This window comes from Candoia aspera, chromosome 3 (assembly GCF_035149785.1).
Source record: "Candoia aspera isolate rCanAsp1 chromosome 3, rCanAsp1.hap2, whole genome shotgun sequence".
In the NCBI taxonomy this organism is placed as follows: Eukaryota; Metazoa; Chordata; class Lepidosauria; order Squamata; family Boidae; genus Candoia; species Candoia aspera.
Window position 1 is genome coordinate 49,349,979 of NC_086155.1, and position 19,698 is coordinate 49,369,676.

The following is a 19,698-nucleotide window of genomic DNA, read 5'->3' on the forward strand; positions in this document are numbered from 1 at the left end:
GAACCAATCGGAGGCGGGATCTATCCTGTTATCAAAGAGATCCACATCTGAGCCAGCTCCAGGGTCCAGACAACCATCTCTGGTGTCAGAGACCCAGAAAAGCAGCAAACCTTTGGTGACCTGGGAAGAGCCACTAGCTGGACATGTAAGTCTCCCTCCTCCCAAAAGCAGACATCGCGAGCTGCAGGTGAAGTTTAACGGGGACCCTCAGCAACTGTCCTTCTTCATGACTAATGTAGCGATGTATATGGAAGAGTTTGGGGACACTTCCCCCACAGAAGAGTCTAAGGTGAATCTGGTAGGGTCCAGACTGAAGGGACCAGCGGCAGACTGGTTAGTGCAATTACATGATGCAGTGGCCCCAGAACTCCACAGTTGCTAGCTCTTAACTGATGATAAATACTTGAATGGGGGCCCAAGGCTTGTTTGGGGGCTGAGAGAATCTATTTATGTCCCTGGCTTGTTTGTCTTGGGTAATGAAGAAAAACTGACAAGTCAGATCCCACTCCAGCTTTTTGTTATCCAGCAACCAACTTCCTTTCTTGGTCCTAAAACAGGGTATTCACTAGTAATCAAAGAAAAGGTATTTTCAATTTCCATCTGGAAAATGCACAGATAAAATTATTTCCTAGCTGAATTATGACATCTAGTTTGTGACTAAATGAACTTTTATTAACTTCCCATGAGAAGAACATGAAAATCATCACATCCTTCAAATGAAATTCTTGGAAAATTTCTTTCTTCTTTAAACTATCCTAGGAATATTAACTATTGTAAGAAATATTTGTAGATCTATACACTTACCTATACTAAGCAAAATAGGAAAATACCTAGGTTATTGAGCTGGAAACAGCTCAAAAGATGTCACACTTTAAAAACCCAAGTAGAACAAAGTGATGAGCATGTTTTGTGCTAGAATAATGAAATCTTACAAGGATGGGGGGGGGAATGTAAATCATTTTGAAAATGGTTGGAATCTCATGAGATAGTTAAATCTTAAGAGATAGTCAAATCTTACAATATTTTAATATTTTTGATCCTCCAGCATTTTGCTGTTCTTGCTGAAAATCTTAGTTGGCTCAATGTTTGTTTGCAAAAGCTTTCAGTAATGAGGTAGTGATCCACATAAAGAAAAAGGTTGGGAGTTTCTAGCAACTTAAGCAAGTAGTAGTAATTCCATGAACTCATTAAAAGAAACAAAAGATAGAAACCAGCATAACTAGTATCAAGAACAAATACTACTGGTTACATAAGCTATACTTCCTCATTCAAATTCATATCATTTTTTAATATTCAAAATTTTATATATAAAGATAAATCATTTGGTATTTCTGAAGCTTAAACTAATAAGCAATTCCATGTAATTAGGTTTCAGTCAGATGTTTACGGAGAATATGAAAGAGTTGTGATTATTTCAGAGACCAGTACATTAACGAAGATAGAGGCTAACAACTGTGTGGAGGAGAAGGTGAAACAATGCCTGCAACCACAGACTTCTGTATGATCTGTGGCACCATCCTATACACTGAGCCAAATATAGATAAAGGGACTGAGAACATGGATTTTCTGTGCTGGTGGGAACTTAGCTGGTCATGAATAAGCACCCTCTGAAAAGACAAAGATGAATGTTGGGGTAAAGATGGAAAGTGCAGTTCTCCTATTTTTTTCCCATGTGTTGATTACATTTTTGGAGGAGTGGGGGTTGCAACCAGCCCTTCATTCACTTTCCAAATTGTATTTTCTTTCTCATTGTCAATGATGTTATTTTTGCTTATACATGTTGACGGTTGAAGCTGAATCAACCTACAGTATAAAAAGTAAGGTGTGACCTTCATAGCAAATGTTAGCAAATATCTTCCAGAAGAGCCCAGATGAAAGCACCAAACAGTTGATGATGGAATAGTAACTGGAACCATACATTCCAGAAATTCAGATCAGCCCAGTAAATCTAGACGTTCAGAAGTGACACAAGAGTCAGACTAGACACTCCTAACTGCATGTAGCACTTAATACAATCTGGAGGGAATATATAATACTTTGGCCCACCCAGCTGGGGGAAGGTAAAATCCATTTTTAAGATAAATTACTTGCTCTGTGCTATTTGGAGTGCTCAAATTCCAGAAAATGCCTCAAGTCACACAAACTTATTTCTCCACTGATTAGTATGGAAAAAGCCATTCTTCTTGGAATGTTATGTGAGATTGCTTAGATGCCTGCTACTCATGAATCAGAGCAGCAGAATACGAGTTGAATAATATGGTCCCTCCTCCTCTTACATTATCCATTAGTAAAAGAATCTGAAATGCCATTTATAGTAGAATAGCTACAAAAGTGAGATACTTAAATACATTTATAAACAAGTTGAAATGTCTGCATGTAGGCAATAGACTCCCCAAATTTCCAGATAGCATGGTCATAGACAAGGGATAATAATTACTCATCTTCTTCAGAAAATGATATCATATACTGAGGGTTTGAGCACATGTGTTAATATCAGTATGGGTTCAGGATAAAGCATCATATTGTTACATGACACATTGGGGTGGCCCATATGGCAAAAAAACTGAAGCTTAGCAGCTTCATGCAAAATTTTCAGTCAATACTGTGGTTATCATGAGCATGCAATACCTTTAGTTAGCCACGCATTATACATAATAATGTGACCCTTCTGGAAAGGTGGGTTATAGCAAAAAAAATCTCCTAGACTCAGGTCTTAGCAGAAAGAAATGCCTATAAAAAATACCACGTTAGGCACTGTATAGAGCAAGAAAAGCTTCTAACTGAAAGCTATATATCTAGGTTCACATTGCAGGGTGGCAGTTATGTCCTACAAAAATATGAAAATCATTCTAGACTGGGCCAGAGCTCTAATCCAGCATCTTGTTCCACCAGGGCCTAAACAGATGGCTCTGAGAAAATAACAAGCAGGACACCACTGCAACATTTCCCACCCTACTGTGCTCCCCAACTCCTGGTATTCAGAGGCCTACTGAACAAATTATAACTGTTTTGTGGCAATCCCATCATATGCTCAATATCCCTTCCACTATTTTTAATCCACAGATTACTGGGAATCTGATCTGTAGTTTTTCAGTTGCGTAATGGAACTCTTAAAACAATATATTGGCTGTTCTGTTAAGATGACATACCAGAAAAGGTAGAAGGAAAGAGAAGAAGAGGATGGCCAGCAGCAAGTGCATGGACTCAGATTACAGTAGCAATGGGTGCTCTGTTGGAAAACTTGAAGGGCCAAGATGGGGATAGATCATCCTGGAGAAGATCAATCTATATGGTTGTTAAGAGTCGACACTGACTTGATGGCACGTAATCAATCAATCAATCAATCAATCAATCAGTAAATGGAAGACTTAAAATAATGTATTGGCTGTTCTATTAAGGCATAGGTCACTGAATCGCTTCTGGAGTCTAGAAATCGGATGAAACATTGAACCTGTTTCCTCACTCAGTGCTGCATACTTAACTTCCATATAGTCTGCTCTAAGCATGCAAAATCTATGCATCTCTATATAGCTAAACAATTCTGACTATTTTTAAAGTATTAGAAAAGTTTTTTTTTTAAAACTACCTCCTACTGACTGACCTTTCCTCATCTTAAATAAACTCAGGCTGCAATCTCACAAACACTTAGCTTAAAAAAAAAAGTAATGAACTCAATGAAGTTTTCATCTGTATTTAAGTGCACTGAAATGATTTCACATTTTTTTTCTTTTATCAGTTATGAATTTGTTGGTTATTTATCACTGATTCATCAGAAAACAAAACTGTATTTAAATCCACGTTCTTATCTACAGTAATGTATTCATTTTGGATATGGAAGATAACGTGTGCATTTTCGGGGGTGAGGGAAGTCAGTCTTCAAAAGTATCTCTGAAGAAGGGACAATTTTGAATGATCCACATTTTTTAAGAGAACCAGAGTCATTCATAATTGCTACATGACTACCTAGAGCAGAGCATTACATGGACTGTATACTGTTTCAAATGTACAGACACATTTTTTTGGCTCAAAAGTTACACAAAAATGTATATATTAGGGGAAATAGCTACAGATGTGTGTATTGGATGGAAAGACTTATTACTGAGAACACTTGAAGCAGGATAGCCTCAGACTGATTTGTCCATCTCTGCCAGATATTATCTTCCTCCGCCCCCCCCCCCTTTTTTGTGGGTGGTGGTGGTGGTCATGCATTGCTATAGCTCTTCTGCTCTGGCTTGTACTTTTTAAAAAATGCAGTACCAAAATTCTGCATAAGTTACTAGGTTTAAAGAAAGCTACTTTTCTGAAATTTCCAGAATATTTTTTCTACACTGCTTACATAAACATGTATTGCTGAAAATATGTTACTTTTGCATTCTTCCCCTAGACTTTTGATTATTGATACTATTATTACAATGATCCTTATGATCCTTGTTCTTACTCACGTACATAACATCTTCTAGATTAAGCTGAAAAATTACTGAACATGCAGTGAATCCACAACTTTTTTTTAACATGAGATTTTCTAATTTAACTGGTTGCAACATTTGCATAAAGCTACCTGTGGCTATAGAAATGGGGTATTCAAGAAAGAGAGAGCGCTATGACCATGAGGCAGAGTCCCTGTGGCAAAGCAGTTTAACAGTTTCAGTATAGAGGTGAGCTATATATCAATATAAATTTGAAAACAGAATGAGGAAACTGATTATAAATAGCTTTAATACATTAATTTATCTGAAAAACTAATGGAAAATATCTATGCATTCAAAATGCCAGGAGGTTGGTTGTCCAGTATATTGTACTGAATGCCATATGTATTGTTATCTGCCAGTTGGACAAAAGCTGTCAGTATAGTTTAATGTGTTCCCAGCTTTCAGGAAATGAGTTTGTTCTCTTGAAGCTAAGATTGTTGATCTGGAAAATGTTGGAGATGGGTGGTTGAATCTTTGCAGCTATGGTAGTTGTGTTTCATTCTCTGGATAATGGTTCACTTGTTATGGTGCAGAATGAGGCTCTTACATATTACATATTTGCTATTAATATTCTGATATTTGTATTTGAGCATAATTAGTTTCCTTGTTAATATAATCTATAGCTATGTATTTATTTTATGCATTGAAATACATTTTTCTGAGGAGTTTGTAGGTTTTACCAAACTCTCAAAGGGGTCCAACAGCATGAAAAGGTTAAGAACCCCAGTCCTAGAATTTAAGAAGTTTAAAGTCAATACTTTCAAGGTGGTTTTCTCAATACCACTGGTTTCATATGCAAGGCCAGTTAAAAAGATGAAACTGAGCACTTTATGTCCTGCTTGTGGGATTCCCGTAGTTGGCAACTGTGAGAATAGAACATGGGACTAAATCAGCCTTTCATACAATCCAGTATGATCCTTCTAATGTTTTTATTCAACTTTTATTAAATTCTATACCCAATCAAGGTTAGATAAATGTTGACCCAACTCTCTTCCTATGATAAACAAAACTCTGTTACATATAAGGTGTTATATTGTAGTAGATCTAAATGAGTAAAAGTCATCAAGCAAAACCGTAACTCTGCATATTTAATAAGTTTTGTCCTCATTTTTCTCCCTTTATTCTCCATTTTCCTAGCCATATTTGTAAGCCACAGATGAATTTCCTCTCTCTTCTCTGAACTGCAACCACCCCACAATTTGCCTTGAAGCTCTGCCCTGTCTCCTTTTGGAAGCAAATGCCAGCCCCTTAGAACTTTGCTTACCCTTGTTTTTCCCCTTTGGGAAAAGCGAAAAACAAACAAAGCCAGATCTCACATATTACAGCTGAAAGTCCATTTAAAACCATTGATCCAAAATTATCCAAAAAAGGAAAGCCAGCTGTCCCAGGGAAAACTGCAAATAGATGTCTTTCAGCAGCTTTTTCTTCTGGAAGCCAATCGTATCTGGGAGAAGGCTTCAGGAAGGTGTAGCCTATCTCAATGACATAACTAGTGCTGGGGAAGCAATCTGGGCTTTTGGATAGATTTTGTTCCTCATCTGTACACACATGTTAATTTCTGTTGTCCAAAGCACTAAGCACAAATAACAGTATCTGCTTGTTTAGTAATGTGGTCCATTAAATTAAATTAAGCATTGTGGTATTTATCCAATATGGAAACATAGAACAGTTATTTGAAATCTTTTATCTGGAATCCTGGACATAGGAGAACCCCCAAAACAGAAACATGGCTTAGACAACTAAAATCCCCAAACAAGTTAAACTTGTTGCATTGGTCCCTCATTTTTCCTTTTGAATGCAAACACAAGTAAAGATGGCTGTCTGAGACAAAACTAACTCAAATCCATCTACAATTCAATATGGTACCTGACATTCTTTGCTGCTCCTGTGAAAAGTCAATGCCTTCACCAATGGAACTCATGATTTTCTCGATCTGAAAAATATATCAAATATTAGTAAGCCTTTTTTCACAAACAAATATAGCCTGACTAGAGAAATTATTAACTACAAAAGAAAGAATATTATTTGTTCAAAAGAGACTGATTTATGTTGTTTTAAAAAAGACAAATAAATAAGCTCATGGTCAATATAAGAGAAAGAAGTCTACAGAAGATCTTCCCAAGCTAACTAGTAAATTCCCATTTAAAATTTGGTTAAATATGAATGGAACAATCATTTTGCATGTTTAAAATATATAATCCTCCTTCTACTTGCAAAGAATACATTACTACAGCTAAGGAGAGATTTTAAGGCACAGATCCCAATACCAAATTGCTTCAACTAAAAGCTTGCAAAAGCATTAATGTAAGTTGTAAAAAATGTGCAAAAAGTAACAACTTTGTGAGCCATCCAGAGTTATTGGGAGCTGGGCAGCATATAAATGTAATAATAAATAAATAAATAAATAAATATGAAATGAAATGAAATGAAATGAAATAAACAAAGAGCATATTGGGGAGTATTTCAACAATCAAGAAGAGGAAGACCACTCAGGCCAGACTAACTAAACTGCAGGATCATCTAGAAGTTCCCAACCATTAAGAACTCAAAAAAGGAAACAGTAGTTACAACGAATGCTTTTTAGATAAGACAATTTAGATATTAGGAAACTACTTCCACAGGTAGTCTTGAAGGCCAGGTACCTCCCAAGGAACCTAATATCAACAAATAAAGGAATCTTACTACATCAGTTGCATGCTCAGAAATTTTAAAATATTATCTGCTGGGTAAAGTACAGCATTGTACCTGGCACTGTATGGATGGTATAAAGTGCAAATTAGGCAAAACAAAACGAAACAAAAAACACAAGATAGCAACATATTGTTTAATTTATCAAGTTAAAATGCAGTTTAATAACACTAGAAACAGGAAAGTTGTTTCTTAAACGCAAAAGTTTATAAAGAAAAGGAAAGCAGAATTTGGAAATACACATTCCAGACAGGAGTTGAGATTAAATTGGAATTGTTTCTGATAATCACAGGCCCAAGTACGTCACACTTGTTTTATTTCTAACCTACCTCTTTCACCTCAAAATTTAGCTTCAAAGCATTTTGGGACAGGGCCATATCATCTTTTACCTCTCTCTCTCTCTAAACTTGATTCTACAAAGCAACAGTACTAAGCTTCTAGCACAAAGTCAGAATTAAGTGGATCTCATAGAGGTTAAGAAAAAAGCTTCAGAACCCTACCACATGAAATTTTGCAAGCATCTAATGTCACAGGACCCTCATAACTACATAGTGAAGAAAGCACACCAACACAAAGAAAGCACAAATTAATTGCACAACTAAGCAACCACAGCAGTCAGACTGGTTCCCAGCAGAGCAAAGCTTTGCTAGTTTCTTACATTGTAGAAAGACTGAACTTCAAAGTCATCAGGCACCTGCTCCTGAAACTGCTGTGAAAGAGCAAAACATATTTTCCAAAATAATTCAGTAAAATGAAATATAATTCAGCTTAAATGAAAATATAAAGCAAGGGACAGTAAGTGTTTTAAAGAGCTTGCCATAATTTCAGACACACAAAAAATGTTCCCTTTACTGCATTCTCAGCTGCTTCCTGATCTTAAGCCCACATTCTTCTGGCTCAGACATAATTTGAATAAATCACAAAATGGCTGAGTTCACACACATCTGTCCAAAAGCATGGTTTACACATTACACCAAACCAAACCAAACCCATATTATACTTTAACACGGTGCAATCAGATTTATACACATTACTATGCCTTACAAAATAGCATGCAACTGTGACAATAGAGTAATAGAAACAGATAGCAAAAGATAAAGAAATTTCTTTCTCATGGTTACATCTTAATTAGTTACAACTTAATAGTTCAAAATGAAAGCTTTTTGATTTTATTTTAATATTTCATTAAAAATGTATTTTATTTCATTTTCGATTACATAAAAATATTCTAATGTTGTATGCCACTTGGAAATGGTAAGGGCCGTAAACCGATCTTTAAATAAATATTCTCAGTTTATGTGGCACGGTAATAGTAGTAGCTGAAAGAGGCAAAAGGAGATTATCTTAACTGAAAAACCTTGTGAAACCTCAAAATCCTGTGGAATCTCCTTTCTTTAGTGAGGGGCCAATTTGATAACAATTTCTTTATACTTAATCCATTCTGGTCTCTCTGACATCCATCATTCTAAAGGGCATTTCAAGCTTTGATTTACAAACACTGTGAGGCTTATGAAAGCTTAAGGCTTTGTTATGCAAAGTTATTTGTAGCAGATTTTTAAAGGTCCAGGTAAATAGCTCATTTTGGTAAAAGTAACTAACTCTGATCTTCTGTCCCTTTGATAAATCCTATTATGCATCCTCAACATGCAAGCTCTGCAGCATTTAAGTAAAAAAAAAAATCTATTCATTTAGAACAGCTGTGCTCTTCCTTTTGTTGAAATATGGCTACGTGCCAAAAGGCTTCATTTGAAGCCACCACCACCACCACCACCCAAAAAAAGAAGAAAAAGAAAAAGCTTGACATCCTATTTGCTGGAAAATAATCTGCCATATTAGTTAACATATTTTGGGGTTTTTTTTTCAGTTTCACCTCCTTCATAAAACACTTATGCATAAAAATCTTCTACCAATAAAGTACATGTCTACACAGATGCTTCGAGGCAGCCCATCTTGCTTTTCCCAGTCTCTGTTAATTTATTTCAGGGGTGTTTTTAGACTAGACTAATTCACTGATGAACATCTACACAGGAAGAGTGTAGGATTTCCTTTTATAGCAGGTTAACTCAGCTTTGATGTAATAACTAGAACAGCAAAAAAGCAACACTGGCAATTCCTCCTGTTCACTGTTCCAATAAAATCTCAGATGGCTCCAGTTCTAAGCAGTGAGCTTCCATGAACACCCATGGGTAAAAGGCCACAAGGCCTGGGACTGGGTTACCTAAGGGACCTTCTTCTCCCAGTTGTTTCTGCCTGTCCAATTCCATCTGGTAGGTTGGGTATGCTGCGGGTCCCATCAGCCAAGGAATGTCGGTCGGTGGGGACTAGAAGGCACGCCTTCTCGGCCGTAGCGCCTGCCGTCTGGAACATTCTCCCTCCAGCGATCAGGATGTCCCTGACTCTGTTGGCCTTTCATAAGGCTGTGAAGACCTGGTTATGTGCCCAGGTCTGGGCCCCAAGCGTGTGAATGGTCCCGTTTCTTGGTTACATTAACAGCCATGCATTGCTTACTTGGTGGCCATGTATATTTATTTTGTATTTTAATTGTTTTAATTGAAATTGTTTTAATTGTTTTATAGTTTTTATTGTTGTAAGCCACTCAGAATCACTTGCTGAGATGGGGGGCTACAGAAATCGAATAAATAAATAAAAAATAAAAACTGGCCACTTAGCATACAAGCTACATACTTAAAAGGAAGCTGCTTCCTTGTAGGTACACATATTTTTAAAGTTTGTGGCAACCCTGAGATATATGACACAGAACCCATGGTCCCTGAACAATAGCAACCCAATTAACAACCTCTGAGATTTCTCCAGCTATCCTTTTCAATCTACCATCATGCCATAAGAACAAGAAGGCTGAACTCTGTGCCAAATACAATATTCTATTTGTTTGTGTGTGTGTGTGTGTTTTGGGGGGGGCAAAACTGACAAGATGTATATAATATATAGTATCTGTGGACAGGATCAAGACTAACTTAATTAAAAACGATTCCTTTATGATTTATAAAAAGAGTCCATCAGGCACACAAGAATAGAATCCCATATAGAATCCCGCATGTCCCATATATGGTGACAGGTCTACTGCTTGCAAAAATATGAATTACTCTGAATTTAGCAACAGAAATTTGCTTCTGTTAATATTAGGATTCAAGGTACTACAGAAACATGATATCTATGCTGGCAGATTCAATTTAGTCTAACAGCCTGCACCAAGTTATTCATTTTTAGCCAAAACACTGACTTACGAGCTAGTATTGGGGAGTTTAAGATGTGGGTAAGTTATAGCTGGAGAAGTTGCAGCTTATGGAGTCTAGAAAGAAACCAGTTTATATCAGTCCATATTCATTATTATACTCCTCCATCATGACATGGAATTTGGAGAAGACTTTTTAAAATGAAGGCATATAAGGATATAAGCCTACAAATATTCAGTTTTAAAACAAGTGTTAAACCTCTAACCCTAGAGAGAAAGTACACATCTATGCCTCACTTGCACAAAAATATGGATCTGAGACCAAATGGTCAAGAAGGGACTGATACTAGCATTGCTTTAGATTAAAAAAAACGCAAGCTGTAAGAATGGTCCCAGCCAAGTCAAAGACTATCATGAAGCCAGAGCAAAGATTAAAAGAAAATATATGCTTAACAGGCAAGGGTAGCTACAATCATACAGTTAGGTTTATAAATTATGTAATCATATTGGATCACAAGCACAGAGGGAATCTAAAACCAATCTATGATTAAACTAATTGCTGCTTATCACTATTTTTCCTATAAACCAAAAATTTCAAAGGACAGTTACTACTACTAAACTTAGAAGGAGACAAGGGCAATATATGATATTGGGTTAATCTTCTCAGCAGTGATATAGCCCAAAGTTATAGATTCATTAATGTCTATTAGTACATGCCATGTATATATAATATAGCAAACTTGACTATTCAGAGCTTGACTATACTACTACTGAAAGCATAAAATTTAAAAATTGTGATTATTACTCTGAACTAAAAGGAAAGTATATGTCTTAAATATTGTTTATAAAAAAAGTATGGCCAAGATTATCCAGTCTTTTTTACTATACAGTATCATCTTGAAATGTATCAGATGACATAAAGTGAACACAAGTCCTCCTTCCTGTATTTCCTCTCAAGTAAAGGAGGCAATTCACTGACAGCTATAACAGATCTGTTTTGGTGGGGATGAAGTTATATGTTGGGAAAAGAACGAATTGGTAATGTCAAATTGGGCTTGGAATCTGACACCTATAAAGATGAAGAATTAAATACATCATAAACAAAATCAAACATTTTGATTTAGGAAACTAATGCTTAGTGTCAATAAAGAATATAAATTGGGAGCTCCTCTGTGCTGTTCTTAATACTTGTTGATGAATTTAATTTAGCAGTTCTCATATCTATGGCACTTGTTTAAGCATTACTGGAAAAACTGCAAATAATTTGTATTAAATATGTGCATATGGAGTATATCAGTGCTATGTTCTGTGGACATGCGAACAAGCAAGGATTCAAAGGAACAATTACTGGTAGACAGTCCTGGAGAAATTATGTCCATTGGGTCTCAAAGAGTCAGAAGCACCTGAATAATACCACATTCATTGCTACCTGGGTCAGTAAGGTAATGGGAGTCTTTATTTGTGGGTGTGAAGCCTGAGCAATGCTTAGTAGAAATAGCAACAAAACTATAAAAGGTAAAGGTTTCCCTTGACATTAAGTCCAGTCGTGTCCAACTCTAGGGGGTGGTGCTCATCTCTGTTTCAAAGCTGAAGAGCCGGCGTTTGTCTGTAGACACTTCCGTGGTCATGTGGCCGGCATGACTACACGGAACGCCATTACCTGCCCGCCGAAGCGGTACCTATTAATCTACTCACATTTGCATGTTTTCGAACTGCTAGGTGGGCAGGAGCTGGGACTGGCAACGGGAGCTCACCCCGTCACGTGGATTCGAACTGCCGACCTTCCGATCGGCAAGCTCAGCAGCTCAGCGGTTTAACCCAGAGTAATTACTCCATACTATTCTGTGCAGTAAGTATTCAAATCAGGAGAATGATTATAAGGAAAGGCAGAATACTCAGTTGAGGAATAAGACAAAAAATATATATATTTAAACATATCTCCATGTTTTACTTTAAAAAAAACACCCAATGTTCTTGCTTTCAAGGATATTTAATACAGAACAAAAAAGGAACAGTTTTCTTAAAGGAGGTGTTTTCCATATTCCACCATGAGATGGCAATGTTTATCAGCTGAGTTTGAAATTATTGTACTAAAGCCATTGACCCTTGATCTATACAAGAAAAACAGTGTCTGTATTTTCCCCTTTTGATAAATTTTTAATTTACTTTATATCAGCTATTAGGGATTAGATTTATGACAAATGATTTCTGCTTTATATTCGATTATATTACAAGACTCTAATGAAAATTCTAAAACAATTATCAGAAAATTTGATGAAAAACATAATGAACTGTGTAATAGCTGCAACTGATAAAGAACTAATATTAAAGGAAATAATGTACTTGTCACTAACTAAAGACAAATATTTATTTATTCAATTTGCCCCGCCCATCTCCTCCCATCGGGGTAGAAAATAAAAGGGGTACAAATTCTTAATATTTTTTGGAAAAGCACCATACTTTCTCATATTTATTACATATAAGACATACTGTAGAACATAACTGGCTCAATTTTGCAAGTATCTCCCCAGAAGAAACAATTAAAAGACATATTATTCATATATTTATTAGCAATTAACTTTGACCTATCATTTTTCAATATAAGTTAATAGTTGCTGATGGAAATTCCAGTTAAAGACTCTCAGCTACTTGAAAGGAATCTAAGAATTCAGAGTTAAAAGAAGGGTAACTAGATCACTGGCTTTGAAAATACTGCAGTTTTCTCTGGCAAACAAATGAAACATAAATATACCTATAAACACAGGATGATGTATAACTTGGAGAGCTGACTTGTGCATTTTTCTGATTCACAGAATATATTGTTATATAAGAAATTGCTTTTTAAATCTCATTTTTATTCTCTGAGGAAATCTTTTGAATAAAATAATAAAATAGTATTTTGACAAGGACCATGTCTAAGCTGGTTGAAATTGGTTGCTTTATTTCAGGCATACTTTACAGATAATTATAAACCTTGTGGGGAAAGGGAAGTGGAGAGGTTGTCATTATGATTTCCCAAAAATAGAAGTCCATATCTAACATTGAACATTTAACCTTTTTTTTTAAAAAAAAGGCAATGATGGAAGCAGGCTAGTTAAAAACATGAAATTACTATAACATTTATTAAAAAGCAGAAAGAATACTTTAAATGGTTTCTGTATTCTTGTTGGAATGGAAGTAGGGGGAGACCTAAGGGAATCAGTCTTCACAATTTCATCCTATGCATAATCATAAAGCCCTCTAAATTCAGCAGGATTTTTTGAAATTATTTCTCCTCAAATTATTGTTATCATTTTCACAAATGGTATCACTTATCTCCCTTGCCCTAAAATTAATGATGTATATTATCTGAAAAAAACCTGCTGTTCTGTGGGAGGAATCTTCTAACTATGTCAACAAGAAGAATTTTATCTTTAACTGCAAGGACCCTTCCTTTCTGTCAGGGTCCAACAAAGTTTACCATTAGAAAAATCTGTTTTCAATGGCAAAAGACTCCACACCGAACAATTACCTAACTTCAAAATGACTACAATTACAGGGATGTATTCCAGAATAGGGTGACTGAAGATATCAGTTTGTACAAAATTCAGAAAAGTCTGAAACTCTATACTTCTCATTCAAGAAATTATCTGACAAACCGCACTCTAGTCCTGCAAGAAAGGCAAGCAAGCTGGTGAGTCAGTTACCTTGCTTGCTCCTCATGAGAAGTAACAACCAGATTGGTTGTCTACAGAGATTACAATCCTCCAGCCCATCACTTTTCTAAATGTGAGTGGAAACCTTAAGTTATAACATAAATTTTGCCACAATAATGGAAATTTACCAGTAATTCACCATTCGAGCTAGCAGATCTGGCATCTTAAATATGCAACACAGCCAGAGAGCCATTCTAAATATTCAGTCAAACTGAAACAAGTCCTAATGTGAAGGAATGGTGAGTGATAGTGATACTGTATGTGAGTGAGCCATGATTGTTCAAGCTGCTCTTTCTATGTTATCCACGGAGCAGACGATAGGCTGTAATCCCTCGACTCGGTCGAGAAGCACCCATTGTGTGTGTTGTGCCTGGCCCATTAGGGGGAAGAAGCACTGCATGTACTACAGTTCTTACAGATTTTATTTTACTTTATTTTATTTGGAGGCCACCCAAATCCAGAATGGCTCCATCTGGCTTACAGTTTGAAACATCATCATGAAAGAAACATCTGGGGGACATCATTCCAGAGGGCAGGCACCGTGACAAAAAAGGCACACTTCCTGGGTCCTGACAAATGACATTGTTTGACTGAAATGATCTAAAGCACATCAACTCTGCCTATCTTACTGGAAGGGCAGAAATCATGGGAGAAAGGCAGTCAGTCCCTCAAATAGCTTGGCCCTATGCCATGGAGGTTGCAAGTTAGCAAATAATAGTTAGGATCATAAAACACAGATAAAAGCTCTATATGGAAAAAGAAATGCCAGATGTTCAGGCTGGCTCTAGAAAAAGCCGAGGAAATGACACATTATTGCTGATGCATGTTGGATAATTGAGAAAACCAAAAAATACCAAAAAGAAGTCAATATATACTTTATTGATTACAGAAGGGGCTTTTAATGTGTCCATCATGTCAAGCTGTGGACTGTGCTTAGAAAAGTGGGAATCCCAGAACATCTCACTGTCCTCATACAAAACCGATATTCAGGTCAGGAAGCCATAGTATGAACAGAACATAGTGAAACAGACTCACTTCAGGTTGGCACAGGAATGAGACAAGGCTATATACAGTACTCTCCCATTACTTGCAGGTAGTCCTTGGTTAACAATGGTAATGGGGACTGGAATTTCCATCACTAAGAGACGTAATCATAAAGCACGATGTCACGTGACTGCATCACTTAGCAACGGCAATCCTGGCAGTCCCCGTTGCTGTTAACCAAATTCCCCTGGTCATTAGGTGTGGACCCACCCCGATCCAAGCCATTCCCAGCTTCGTCCCTCCCTGCCCCGAGCCTCAGTAAGGTAAGGGACTGCCTCTTCTGCCTCCTCTTGAACTTCCCCCACCTACCCATCTCTCCCCCATCTCTGCCTTTTGGCCATCTGCCTATCTGCTGTTACCACCTGCCCACTGCACCATGTGCCACTACTGTACTGGCCAGGGCCTTCTTTCACACCAGTGCAGCTGGGGCTTCTCTTGTGCCCTGCCCAGGGTCTCCATTCGTGCACCACATATGGCCTCCATTTGTATCCCATGCAGGCCTCCATTCACGCCCTGTCCAGGGCCTCTGTTTGAGTGCCAGCCAGGGCTTCTGTTCATGCCATGCCCAGGGTCTTCTTTCACTGGCATGCGAAAGAAGAACCTGGCTGTGTTGGCGCAAAAGAAGGACCTGGCTAGAAGGGTCCTTCTTTTGCACCAGTGCAGCCAGGCCTTCTTTCACATGCTGGGCTTCTTTTGTGAAAGAAAGCCCTGGGTGGGGCATAAACAGAGGCCCTGGCTGTACCAGTATGAAAGAAGGCAGTGCAAAAGAAGGCCCCGGCCAGTACAGTAGTGGCACATAGTGCAATGGATGCCATCAGTGGCAGGGCCAGGTGGCAAGGGCAGCTGGTGACAGTGGGTAGGTGGGCAGCCAAAAGGTGGTTGTAAATGCAGGTGGATCCAAGTGAGCCTGAATTTTGTTCACATGACCATAGGGGCGCTGCAATGGACAGAACGTGGAGGACCAGTTGTAAGTCCCTTCATTCAGCACCACTGTAACTTTGAACAGTCACTGAACAAATGGATATTAAGCAAGGACTACCTTTATTCAACCTATATGCTGAATATATTAAGGGAAGCTGGATTGGAAGAAGATGAGCATGGTTTTAATACTAGAGGAAGAAACATCAATTACCTGTGCTATGCTGATGACACTATACTCTGATAGCCGAAAATGCAAAGGATCTTCCAGCTCCTTATTACTAAAGTCAAGGAGCAGAGTAAAAAAATGAGACTAAAATGAGACTATAAAAAACACCAAACTAATGACAATAGATATGACAACCAGCCTTAGAACTGATAGTGAAGATATTGAAGTGGTACACAGCTTCTGCCTTTTAGGATCAACCATCAACAGTAAAGGAACAAGCAGTCGAGAAATACGCTGCAGACTAGCACTTGGTAGAATAGCTATGAAGGCCTTGGATAAGAGATTCAGATGCCATGATGCGTCTGTATCTACAAAGATCAGAACCGTACAGCCAATGGTATTCTTTGTGATACTCTATGGAAGCAAAACTTTGACTTTGAAGAAGCAGGATAGAAAGAGTATTGACGCTTCTGAAATTCAGTGTTGGAGAAGATTCCTGAGATTACCATGGACAGCCAAAAGAAACAAATGGATCATCAAACAACCCAGAATTTTCACTCAGGCACAAATGACTAGGCTCAAATTATCCTACTTCAGACACATTATGCAAAGATCTACCTCTCTGGAGAAGGTGGGAATGGTGAAAGGAAAGAGGACAACCAGCAGCAAAATGGATGGATACCATTACAGTGACTCTGGTCAAAAGGACTAGGTTAGGGATAGATTGTCATGGAGAAAATCTATCTATGTCACTAAAAGCTGACACTGATTTAATGGCACATAATCCATCCAACTATCTGTCTTTATCATTATAGGTGATAACCAACACCTTGAATTGCACTTGAAAACTCACTGGCAACCAGTATAGTTCACAGAACATATAAGCATAGTATTGTCGTATAGGCATATTGAGGCATGCCCCCACTGCCCCCACTGCTGCATTACACAGATGGGCTTCACAGGTCTTTGCAAAGGTTGGGAGGGGGGGCATAAAAATTATTCTCCAAGTTATTTAAGTTGGGAAGAAACCAATGGTTTATAATAACAAAATCAAATGTCCATACAGTCTAAAGGAGAGAAAACAACAAAGAGAAAAGAACAGGAATATCACAGGAAAGAAAAAAATACTGGGTGGCATTTAAATGAAAATGGCATGGATCTGACATGGCAGAATTCAAGAACATACATTGTGAGATACAATGAGGAAAATACTTATGTCATGGAATGGTTTGGCATAAGCATCTCAACACTAAATTCTAGTAAAGTTATCATATTTCTCTGTAGTACAAATCTTGGGAGTTTGGCAACATAATTGTGATAGGTATATGATCAGTCTTCAGCAAAGGATCGTTACCTTGTCGTGGTGCTGGAGCTTGAGCACCTCAATGATGCCATGAGCTAAACCGTGAAGGGCCACCCAAGACGGGAAGGTCATGACAGAGAGGTCAGACTAAATGCGATCCCTGGGGAAGGTAATGGCAACCCACCTCAGTATTCTTGCCGTGAAAACTAAATGGATCAGTACAACCAGAGATATGTCGGTATACCATCGGAAGATGAGACCCCCAGGTCGGAAGATGGTCAAAATGCTACTGGGGAGGAACAGAGGATGAGCTCAACTAGCCCCAGACGTGATGACGCAGCTAGCTCAAAGCCGAAAGGACGGCTAGCGGCCGACGGTGCTGGTGGTGAACGGCGAATCCGATGTTCTAAGGATCAACACACCATTGGAACCTGGAATGTAAGATCTATGAGCCAGGGCAAATTGGATGTGGTTATTGGTGAGATGTCAAGATTAAAGATAGACATTCTGGGCGTCAGTGAACTGAAATGGACTGGAATGGGCCACTTCACATCAAATGACCACCAGATCTACTACTGCGGACAAGAGGACCACAGAAGAAATGGAGTAGCCTTCATAATTAATAGTAAAGTGGCTAAAGCAGTGCTTGGATACAACCCCAAAAACGACAGAATGATCTCAATTCGAATTCAGGGCAAGCCATCTAACATCACAGTGATCCAAATATACGCCCCAACCACAAATGCTGAAGAAGCTGAAGTAGAGCAGTTCTATGAGGATCTGCAGCAACTACTGGACAACACGCCTAAAAGAGATGTTATTTTCATCACAGGAGACTGGAATGCTAAGGTGGGCAGTCAAATGACACCTCGAATTACAGGTAAGTATGGCCTGGGAGAACAAAACGAAGCAGGACACAGGCTGATAGAATTTTGCCAAGACAATTCACTCTGCATAACAAACACTCTCTTCCAACAACCTAAGAGACGGCTTTATACATGGACTTCACCAGATGGACAACACCGAAATCAGATTGATTACATCCTTTGCAGCCAAAGGTGGCGGACATCTGTACAGTCGGTAAAAACAAGGCCTGGAGCTGACTGTAGTTCAGATCACGAACTTCTTCTTGCACAATTTAGGATCAGACTAAAGAGATTAGGGAAGACCCACAGATCAGCTAGATATGAGCTCACTAATATTCCTAAGGAATATGCAGTGGAGGTGAAGAATCGATTTAAGGGACTGGACTTAGTAGATAGGGTCCCGGAAGAACTCTGGACAGAAGTTGGCAGCATTGTTCAGGAGGAGGCAACAAAATACATCCCAAAGAAGGAGAAAACCAAGAAGGCAAAATGGCTGTCTGCTGAGACACTAGAAGTAGCCCAAGAAAGAAGGAAAGCAAAAGGCAACAGTGATAGGGGGAGATATGCCCAATTAAATGCAAAATTCCAGAGGTTAGCCAGAAGAGATAAGGAATTATTTTTAAACAAGCAATGCGCGGAAGTGGAAGAAGACAATAGAATAGGAAGGACAAGAGACCTCTTCCAGAAAATTAGAAACATTGGAGGTAAATTCCAGGCAAAAATGGGTATGATCAAAAACAAAGATGGCAAGGACCTAACAGAAGCAGAAGAGATCAAGAAAAGGTGGCAAGAATATACAGAAGACCTGTATAGGAAGGATAACAATATCGGGGATAGCTTTGACGGTGTGGTCGGTGAGCTAGAGCCAGACATCCTGAAGAGTGAGGTTGAGTGGGCCTTAAGAAGCATTGCTAATAACAAGGCAACAGGAGACGACGGCATCCCAGCTGAACTGTTCAAAATCTTGCAAGATGATGCTGTCAAGGTAATGCATGCTATATGCCAGCAAATTTGGAAAACACAAGAATGGCCATCAGACTGGAAAAAATCAACTTATATCCCCATACCAAAAAAGGGAAACACTAAAGAATGTTCAAACTATCGAACAGTGGCACTCATTTCACATGCCAGTAAGGTAATGCTCAAGATCCTGCAAGGTAGACTTCAGCAATTCATGGAGCGAGAATTGCCAGATGTACAAGCTGGGTTTAGAAAAGGCAGAGGAACTAGAGACCAAATTGCCAACATCCGCTGGATAATGGAAAAAGCAAGGGAGTTTCAGAAAAACATCTATTTCTGTTTTATTGACTATTCTAAAGCCTTTGACTGTGTGGACCATAACAAATTGTGGCA

The 19,698-nt window shown here is 38.3% G+C and overlaps 1 protein-coding gene across 6 annotated transcripts in view; it reads right to left on the bottom strand.

Moving 5' to 3' along the window:
* ANKS1A (ankyrin repeat and sterile alpha motif domain containing 1A) overlaps nt 1-19,698 on the bottom strand; it is a 139,996-nt gene that overhangs the window by 54,217 nt on the left and 66,081 nt on the right. For 3 of the 6 annotated variants that reach the window (XM_063297612.1, XM_063297614.1, XM_063297610.1), the window contains 2 exons: nt 7,816-7,866; nt 6,336-6,402 (listed from right to left, as the gene is read on the bottom strand). In XM_063297612.1, the coding sequence (XP_063153682.1) occupies nt 6,336-6,402; nt 7,816-7,866 (118 nt within the window). The remainder of the gene's footprint in view (nt 1-6,335; nt 6,403-7,815; nt 7,867-19,698) is intronic. The other 3 variants (XM_063297615.1, XM_063297613.1, XM_063297611.1) reach the window with 2 other exon arrangements.